This window comes from Salvelinus sp. IW2-2015, linkage group LG18 (genome assembly GCF_002910315.2).
Source record: "Salvelinus sp. IW2-2015 linkage group LG18, ASM291031v2, whole genome shotgun sequence".
Lineage (NCBI taxonomy): Eukaryota > Metazoa > Chordata > Actinopteri > Salmoniformes > Salmonidae > Salvelinus > Salvelinus sp. IW2-2015.
Window position 1 is genome coordinate 1,449,647 of NC_036858.1, and position 10,466 is coordinate 1,460,112.

General features: G+C 41.7%; 2 protein-coding genes across 2 annotated transcripts in view; one reads left to right on the top strand and one right to left on the bottom strand.

Annotated features, from left to right (window-relative positions):
- Positions 1–320: 320 nt before the first annotated feature.
- On the top strand, positions 321–6,063 carry LOC111978218 (RING finger protein unkempt homolog). The gene is made up of 6 exons (XM_024008153.2): positions 321–1,400; positions 2,990–3,085; positions 3,167–3,352; positions 3,490–3,671; positions 3,909–4,169; positions 4,361–6,063. The coding sequence occupies exons 1-6, from the start codon at positions 1,343–1,345 to the stop codon at positions 4,505–4,507; spliced, it is 930 nt and encodes a 309-aa protein (XP_023863921.2). The 5' UTR covers positions 321–1,342; the 3' UTR covers positions 4,508–6,063.
- The window catches only part of LOC111977500 (protein unc-13 homolog D-like), a 30,045-nt gene continuing 25,562 nt past the window's right edge, over positions 5,984–10,466 (bottom strand). Inside the window, 6 exon segments of the mRNA XM_070448213.1 lie at positions 5,984–6,179; positions 6,256–6,461; positions 6,682–6,805; positions 6,918–7,038; positions 7,115–7,198; positions 7,336–7,607. Coding sequence (XP_070304314.1) covers positions 6,070–6,179; positions 6,256–6,461; positions 6,682–6,805; positions 6,918–7,038; positions 7,115–7,198; positions 7,336–7,607 — 917 coding nt within the window. The 3' untranslated portion in view covers positions 5,984–6,069.

Below are 10,466 nucleotides of genomic sequence, written 5' to 3' on the forward strand. Positions count from 1 at the left end.
AAATAACTGTACTATAACGAACAATACTATAACGAACAATACCGTAACTAACTATACTGTAACTAACTATACATAACTAACTACTATAACTGTACTATAACTAACTATACTATAACTATTACCATAACTATACTGTAACTAACTATACCGTAACTAACTATAACGTCTACTATAACAATTACTATTAACTAACTATACTATAACTACTATAACTGACTATACCTGTACTATAACTAACTATACTATAACGAACATTACCGTAACTAACTATACTGTAACATACTATAACTAACTACATAACTGTACTATAACTATAATATAACTATGCCATAACTATACATATAACTAACTATACCGTAACTATACTGTAACATACTATACCTAACTATAACTACTATAACCAACTATACTATAACTAACTATACCGTAACTATACTGTAACTAACTATACTATAACTCACTACAACTATACTATATCTATACTATAACTATACTATAACTGACTATACTATAGCTATACTATAACTAACTATGGCTGTACTATAACTAACTATACTATAGCGAACTATACTGTAACTATACTGTAACTAACTATACTATAGCTAACTACTATAACTGTACTATACCTAACTATACTGTAACTATACTATAACTAACTATAACTGTACTATAACTAACTATACCGTAACTACTGTAACTAACTATATTATAACTAACTATACTATAACGAACTATACCGTAACTATACTGTAACTAACTATACTATAACTAACTATACCGTAACTATACTGTAACTAARTATACTATAACTAACTATACCGTAACTATACTATAACTAACTACTATAACTATACTAACTGTACTATAACTAACTATAATATAACTATGCCGTAACTAACTATACTATAACTAACTATAACTGTACTATAACTAACTATACTGTAACTAACTATAACTAACTACTATAACTATACTACAACCAACGATACTATAACTAACTATACTATAACTATACTATAACTATACTATAACTATACTATAACTATACTATAACTAACTATACTATAACTAACTATACTATAGTTATACTATAACTATAACCAACCCACTGTTAGTCTGCATAATGATTGTATCACCACCCTTCTCTAATCTGTCTCTATCTCTTTCTCTCTACTCTCTCTAGGACCTGCTGGTGTTTCTCCCAGTGGGTAGTCCTCTGAGTCTGTCCTCCAGTGTTCCCTCCAGCCTGGCAGCCACCCCTCCCAGCCCAGCCCCTCCAGGACCCCTCCACCAGGGCCACCACCTCCACCACGGAGCCCCAGCACCAGGCCTTTCCTCAGGCATGAATGCCAACGCACTGCCCTTCTACCCCACCAGCGACACCGTCGAGTCTGTAGTTGGTGAGTCAGTCACGTAGGCACAGAAGACTCTTTCAACTCTTATTACTCTTGAAGTCAGAGGAYCTGGTCACTGTACAAGTAGCTAACTATTGTAGTTTACTTCCTAACATTCCATTCAATAAAAAAACTATTTATCCCRGAGGGGCAATTACATAGGTAATTGACAGAATATTGACAGTGGATCACTTGATTGCCATGGGACCAGGGCTCTAAATTTAAAGTTTTTAATTGGTAGCACTGGTGCTTCCATCTTAAAAATAGTTAGGAGCACAACATAAAATCTAGGAGCACAAGAATATATATTTTTGTAAGTGATTGAGATATTGCGTATGAGGCCAAAATTAATTCTAGCTACTTTTGAGGCACATGTTGAGCCTTAGAAACTAATATTTAAACCTGTAAAGACAATTGTTTATTATAAAAAGCTAAATGTTGATACGAAAATCTGCCATTGAAATTGCAAAGTGATTTGTAGAATAAGTTTCTACATTGTGTAAATCATTATCTATTGAGATGCATTACATTGGAAATTCTACACTGTCTCTTTAAGAGCGTCAAGTTGAGTGACATGCAAGGGCTCAGTCATTCATTCATTGCTATGATCATTGATCTTCTAAAGAAGCTATCCTTTTTCCTTTCTGTTCCCCCAGATGTGTAGATATACTGGTAAAGTAACCAGGATGTTAGTTAGCTAGCTAATGAGGTAAGAAGACTGATGCCAGTGAATGGTTTTGGAACTGACCTCCGACATGGTTTTTGAACAGGGCCTACAAACAAACTATTTGGTCCACTGGCAGGTAGATAAAAAAAATCTACCAGCCACTCAGAATTTTACCAGCTAAAATACATTTATTCGCCATAACACCAAAATCCACACAAATCTATCCGGGTCTTGGATATCCCCATTGTTTTCTGGTTATCACTCTCAAAATCACACTTTTTTTTAAAATAGAAAAACAACAGAATTGGATGTTCAAAGTCCACAACAATGTTTAAACCACATTAGGAGACCACTTTTGAGGTCTGGGGAGGAAAAATATATAAATATTTAGGAGGGTATAGTTGCCCTTTAATGTCGATTGCCCACATCAAGAGCCTGGAGTTTGGCTGGCAGTGTTTCTGTACTGCATGTACAATAGCAGAGTTAGCAAAACAAAAGACCACCCGATTGAAACAAATCATCACGATATCATATCATTCTGCCAGGTAAGCCAACTTTGCAGTTAACTTTCCAAATTAGAAGTTTTCTGGGAAGGCCTTTAGAAATGACTGGCTACACTAAGTGGTAGACAGAGGGATTCCCATGCCGTCACGTCTTCATAAAGTTACAAGAAATACAAACATCACCAATGCCTTCTTTAATATTCTTTACATGTACGATTTTTTTCTCCAGGGCACTCAGAAACAACGGCCCAGTGAAAACTATTACTATCTGGGAGATRTCTCTTCCTGGTCGACACTGGTGCTCCTAAAATAAAATGTCAGGTCGCACAGAAAAATATCTGGAAGCACATGTGACCAAAATGGATGCCCTTGTGTGGGACAGATCTGAGTAAGTAACGTTTTGTTTTTGTTGATGTGATGTATAGAGTCAGCTCTGGATGACCTGGACCTGAATGTCTTTGGGATGTCTGCCCTGGAGAGAAGCCTGGACGGCAGCTCAGCTCTGCCCCGAGCCATGCTAGGTGGGTATGGAGCCCAGATACACACACCTACCTGAGGTGATTGTAATGTTTGATTGATTAAATTATTGATTGATTTTGCAGGAGGGAACCAGCTCCAGAGTTCGGCTCCTGTCAACATCCCAGGATCCCTCTGCAGCTCCGCCCCTTTCAGCTCACCTTCGCCCTCGCCACCAATCAGAGCCCACCAGTCACCATTCTTCTCCGCTCATCTGTCGCAGCCKGGCCAATCAGAAAGCAGCTTCTTGGGGCCATCTCATAGCTCTCTAGGTTTGAGAACATATTTTTAGATCATGTATTTGTCTGTTAGATTAGAGGAGATTTAAAAATGTGCCCCAACATTTCCCCGTACTTTCTAGAGACACCTCAACTTAATAAATATTTCTCATGTGTCTTCTGTATTGCAGGTCTGAATGGTATGAGCAGTAGTATCTGGGAGCACCCGTCAGGCCAGGGTTCTCCCGGTACACCGCCGGCCCTGCTACCCTCCATGGGCCAGAGCATGGAGACAGCCCGGGTCCGACAGGAACTAGACGATGCTAACAGACTACTGAAACACTGGGACCACACCTGGAGACATACAACACAGGTACGAGGTGTGTGTGTGTGTGTGTGTGTGTGTGTGTGTGTGTGTGTGTGTGTGTGTGTGTGTGTGTGTGTGTGTGTGTGTGTGTGTGTGTGTGTGTGTGTACACCAATAAACCATAAAAAGGGTCAGTCTTAAGAAATGTCCCTCTTCCTTCCCCTTTAATCGCTCTGTCGCTCTCTCCTTCTTTTCTCATGTTTCTCCCATCACCCTCTCTCTCTACATCACTCTCTCACTCCAGGCGTGGGCGTCGTTGAAGTCGGATGCGGAGGAGTCTCGTTGCTCGGCCGGTCGGTTAGCTTTACAAGCGGAGCATGCCAGGCAGGATGAGGAGGAGGCGCAGAGACAGACCTCCTTCCTCCAGGAGGCGCTGGACGGCATGAGGACAGGTGACAACCCCCACCTGGCCCTGCACCAGCTACAGCTGGTCCACAGACTGCCTGTAGAGTGTGTGGTCAGTCTGCAGGCCCAGCTCTGTACATGTCTACACACCGTGGAGCAGGTAGGGGATACGCTCACATACACCCAGAGCCATGCTTGTTGATGTGAAACATTCCCCAAGTAACTAGCAGGCTTTTCTCTTTCTTTCTTTCTCTCTGTCTTTTTGTCTCTCTCTTTTTCTTCTCTCTTTCTCCCCCCCCCCTCTCCTTTTCTCCTCTCTTTTTTTCTCCTCTCTCTCACCCRACCATCCAGGTGGTGTATAGAAAGCAGAGGCAGTGTTGTGTGATGTGTGGAGGGCAGGGCTCAGTCTCTCAGCCCTGTAGACACGGTCTGCAGTGTGACAGCTGCTCTGCAGAGTGCCCCCTTTGCCCAGAACAGACCCTGGATCAGTTTTCCTGACCTAACTCCTCAACTAGCTACAGCTCAGCGGATCCCCCAACACTGATCTCAGACCAGCCCTAGTCACTTACTCAAAACAGCCCAGTTGACCCTAAAACTAAGTGACTGACTTTAGACCAGATCCAAACCAGTTGTTCTAACGCTATGGAGTATAGGTAGATACTCTGTTGTTTCTTACCTCTGATCCTAGATCAGATATCCTCACCCAGAGACCAGCCTGCTGTCCCTATAGGCAAATGATRCAAGATCAGAAATGTTTTACTCGAACACTGCCTGTGCATAAGAAATGATTCGGGATCAGCTCTCCTCACTACAGACCTGACTTTCACCATTACGAACTAAACCACACAACTGACTCAGAGTCAGTTTAGGGCACGCTTGACCTCTGTTCCATGATGTTACGGCCTAATGCCTCGATCACACCGACAGCGTCATTACGCTTTGGCACTCCAGAAGTACATTTATTGTAACGCTGCGTTTGCCTTGCAGAATTGCGTTGCAGTGCGTTCGGTGTGGAGCGTACACTTYATTTATCCATTGTATGAGTCAAACTGTATGCATAGATAGATGGCTTGACAGAAATGGTAGCAGAAGGTGAATGTTGAACTTTTGTTGRYCWCATATCCAGATGATGCTGCGTACTATTTCCCACAAGTACGCTGTCAGTGTGATCGAGGTGTTAGGGACCACCGTTGAAGACTGCTGGGAGTACAACTCCTTCGTTTTTACAGTTAAAATAAAAACATTTTCTATTTTTCATAGAATTTTCATGCTTTTTCTAGAGAAGTGAAGGCAGTGGTTATCGTTTTGCTAACGAGACTTCTAGTCAGAGGAGGAATAGGCAAGCATCTCAATAGTTTAAACAGGCTTATTCTCCCTTCGCACTGATCTGAAACTACAGGAAGGGAATACGGTGGAAGTCTATACAGAAATGACAGCCCTGTTTAGACTATTTGGATGCAGCAGTCTGTGTGTGTTACGAATAGTTTCTGTATGTGACTGACTCTCAGGTTTGCTGTCTGTAATATTATTCTTTAACTGGAAAGATGGGGGCATGTTAACAACACAATCTTGAAAAATATACGAGTCAATTGTGTAGTCTTTGAAATGATGTATATTAGTTCATTTAATAACATTCATTTAAGGCGCTTCATGTAAACTCAAATGCCATTTAGTTTCTGTCAAACAACCAGCCTTTAAAAAATATATATAAATCAAGGTATCATTTTGGGGGGGAGGGCATAATTTACATTTGTAAGCATTTTAATATTTCACAGTATTTCAAATGGGTGTCAAATATACATTGTTTTTGTATGTCATAATTGCCCCATGCACTGACCACACCAGCTATCAGGTACCACCTCTGCTTTGGACACAGCAGGGGTGTGTGTGCTTGTGTTGCTATCCGGTGAAAAGACATGATCACTGTGAAGAACACCGGCACTATACACAGACACACACCTGGCACACAGTCCATCCCTTTACTGCATCCACCAACAGTGTTTAATTGAGTCTGTTTTGGTATAGAACAATAAAATACACGTCTATTTTTGTTATTATTCTCATTGTTTCTCCTCCTGTGACTGTTTCTCTCTCTGTCTGCGTTTCTTCACAAACGCCTGGGCCTCCCTCTCTCCTCTCCTCGACTCCAACAGCTTCAGAATACTGTCATCTGGACAAAACGAGCACGCTTCAGTATCATGCACAAGTACGTGTTCATTTTCACACAACTTAATTCCAGATCATACCGTTTGGTTTGGGGTGCATGAGCGGCAGGCGTATCTGGGCCGGGGAAGGGTCTGGCTGGTACCCTGGCCCCCCTCCGACCCCCGGCACTGCCTTCAGAGCCAGGAAGGCCTCCCCCTCGAAGTCGTCTGTTCTCAGGGTGTCATAGTCCAACACTGTCACCACCAGACACGCCCCCACAGCCTGGCACTGCTCCACTGACACCATACTGACGGAGGGAGGCAGGGGGTACATGGAGAAGAGGGGGATGTGGGAGAGATTGATTACCTGTATAGTTCCTGAGGGTAGGAAATAGTAGGAGACAAGGCTGAAGCGGAAAAGGTGGTTGTAACTCTTAACATGTTTTCAACAAAGATCTGAGAGACTTGGATTATCCGTCTGCCACCAATGTAGCAACGGAGGGGGCAGCAGTTGGAGCTAGGGCTTACAACTCGAAGGCCTCGTCGAAAAGGGGGTTGAGGTCACAGTTCTTGATCTGGGTGGTGCGAGGCTCCACCTCAGGGAACACATGACGAGGCTCCAGACACAACTGGACAAACGGATCACTGGAACCTGGAGAGGAGGGAGAGAGACACCAGAGATATCTGATCTTTAAGAAGACCTGTCTTGTACTTTCCCTTGATCTATATCGATGTAAAAGAGACGAGGAGAGGAAACCACTGACCGTTGGAGTCCATGGGTAGGAGATTAGCTGCATTCAACACTTCCACTCTAAGTCTATGATCAGACCTCCTGTAGGATGCTATGAGTGTGACCGCGCCGTACTTTTCTCCACTGTAAACTTTCTGTTACACAAATGCAGATTCAATCCAATGTATTCTGTATAGCTATGGTTTTTCGCTGCTATACATACACTCTTACCTGTTCCCATACTTTCATATCCAGGAATTTCTCTATGAGCTGCTGGCAGTTGAGAGAGTTGTGTGTCAAGTGAGATTTCAGAGTCTGAATGAATTGAGGTGAGCGCAGAAAGAGAGAGGGTTATTGTACAGCGTTCATAACACAAGGTCACCCTCTTCTACATGCCCTTATAGAACCAAGTTCTAACAATATACTGTGCAATGTAACCAACATGAACTCACTTTGTAGTCGTCTGTGTGTAGGGTCTCCAGTGGCAGTCCGTTCCCCTCAGCATAAAAACACTGCTCAAGACACTGCAACACAGTCAGAATTGTCCTGAAGTGTGTACTTAAGAAAGTATTAACCTGGAGTGTGTACTGCAGTACATTACTAACCTGGAGTGTGTACTGCAGTACATTACTAACCTGGAGTGTGTACTGCAGTACATTACTAACCTGGAGTGTGTACTGCAGTGACCATATCCCCCGTGCATCCCGCAAAGGCGGAGGTGTTGCTAACATTTACGATAGCAAATTTCAATTTACAAAAAAAAAAATGGCGTTTTCGTCTTTTGAGCTTCTAGTCATGAAATCTATGCAGCCTACTCAATCACTTTTTATAGCTACTGTTTACAGGCCTCCTGGGCCATATACAGCGTTCCTCTCTGAGTTTCCTGAATTCCTATCAGACCTTGTAGTCATAGCTCCACAACGGAGTCAAAAGACTAGGGAAGGGAAGGAAGAGGGAGAGAAGAAAATATTTCAAGGCTTGGAAATCACTGCTCTATAGATATTCATAGAGGTTAATGCTGGAAACCACTGCTCTAAAGATATTCATAGAGGGTATGCTGGAAAACCAACTGCTCTAAAATATTCATAGAGGTATGCTGGAAACCATGCTCTAAGATATTCATAGAGGTAGCTGGAAACCAATGCTCTAGATATCATCAGAGGGTATGCTGGAAACCACTGCTCTAAGATATTCAATAGAGGTATGCTTGCAAATCACTGCTCTAAGATATTCATAGAGGTATGCTGGAAATCACTGCTCTTAAGATATTCCATAGAGGTATGCTGGAAATCACTGCTCTAAAGATATCATAGAGGTATGCTGGAAATCACTGCTCTAAGATATTCATAGAGGTATGCTGGAGAACCAACTGCTCAAGATGATTCATAGAGGGTATGCTGGAAACCACTGCTCTAAGATATTCATAGAGGTATGCTGCGCAAATCACTGCCTCTAAGATATTCATAGAGTAGCTGGAAATCACTGCTCTAAGTATTCATAGAGGATGCCTGGAAATCACTGCTCTAAGATAGTTCATAGAGGTAATCTGGAAACACTGCTCCTAAGATATTCATAGAGGTATGCTGGAAACCACTGCCTCTTAAGATATGATCAATAGAAGGTATGCCTGGAAACCACTGCTCTAAGATATTCATAGAGGTATGCTGGAAAATCACTGCTCTAAGATATTCATAGAGGTTAATGCTGGAACACTGCTCTAAGATGTTCATAGAGGTATGCGGAAACACTGCTCTAACAGATATTCATAGAGTGTATCTGGAAACCACGCTCTTGAGATATTCATAGAGGTATGCTGGAAACCACTGCTCTAAATATTCATAGAGGTATGCTGGAAAACCACTGCTCTAAAGATATTTCATAGAGGTATGCTGGAAACCACTGGCTCTAAGATATTCATAGAGGTATGCTGGAAACCACTGCTCTAAGAATTTATAGAAGGTATGCCTGGAACCACTGCCTCTAAGATATTCATAGAGGTATGCGGAAACCACGCCTTACAGATAGTTCATAAGGTATCTGGAAACCATGCCTTAAGATATTCATAAGGTAATGCCTGGAAACCACTGCTCTTCCGATATTACAAAGAGGTATGCGGAAAACCACTGCTCTAAGATATATAGAGGGTAGGTCTGGAACACCTGCTCTAAGAATATTCATAGAGGTAGCCTGGAAACCACTGTCCTCTAAATATTCATAGAGGTATGCTTGGAAACCACTTGCTCTAAGATATTCTAGAGGTATGCTAGGAAACCACTGCTCTAGATATCCATAGAGGTATGATGTGAAACCACTGCTCTAAGAACACAGAGGGTAATAATATCCTCAGTACTGGTTGACCACAGGTGAGTGTGTGTGTGTATGAGTATTAACAGGGGTGTGGTGTGTGTGTGTATACAGCCTGTAAGTTCCCTGCACCAGGTTCTCACATGTTAGTGCAGCTCCTTTCCTCCAGTATTAATTTCATCAGGAGGAAACCACAGCCTGGGATGGTGGGAAATATAGAGCAGTACAGTAACAGTGGCTTATACATCCAAGCCATCGTAAAACTAGGGCCCCTGTCGTTTCGAACAATCATGTCACATGACCTGGATTTTAACAGCTTTAAGATAGAAAGTTTTTAAACAAGCTCTCCCATTCTTATTTTATGTTCAGATGGTCCAGCACCGTCGACATAGCACCACACGTGGAAGTGTCATAATACACTAAACCTACGCGGTCACAAAATGGAAATGGTTCCATTGGTTTTTTTCCACTAAGGGGATTCTTAAGACCGCTTACAAATATAGGGCTTTGTTTTTGCGTTTACCTGGTGAAGCGTTATCTCTGGTTATTCTAACCATGTAAATTCTTAGCCAAGGAGACTTTTTATCCATTGGTCGGTCTATTTATACTTGAATTCTAAAATTATAAATTAGCATCAAAAAGTAGACATCGTTAAAAACTACAAACCTGCAAGTTCTACTCTTGACAACCGGGTCTAACAGGTATTGTGTTACATTTAAAACTGCCCAGAGCAGTTTCGGATTTGTCATTTAAACAAATGTGCCATTTTTAGTTCTAAATGTTAGCTTAATATTCAGATAGTTAATCCAGAGGATTCTTATTTTGCTCGATTCGTCACCCTCATCCAGAGCATCAATGTTTTATAGTTCGTATGCATGCGCAATTAGCAAGTATTAAGCATTTCATTTTTGGGGGTAAATACAAGGGAATGTATTGACGAAATGCAGCTGAGATTTACACGGTTATCAAAACATCAAACAGGGTAAGCCTTCACTATACACCAGCCCTTATTTTTAAAGTGTTCTCAATCCTTATGGAAAAAACGATTGGAACAATTTTTCTGTTTGACCGCTAGTTATTATGGGTTTAATGACTCCATACTTGACTAGGTGGTAATACTGGCCTATTTGTGTACTTCATATACTAATTGCTTCTTCATGGAGATAAAGGGTCAGAGTCTAGGTAATGTGACATTGATAGCCCAATACATAGAGCCACATACGTAGAGTCCTAATCATCATAACACAAAAAGGAAATGGATGTTATAATCCAGTAATCA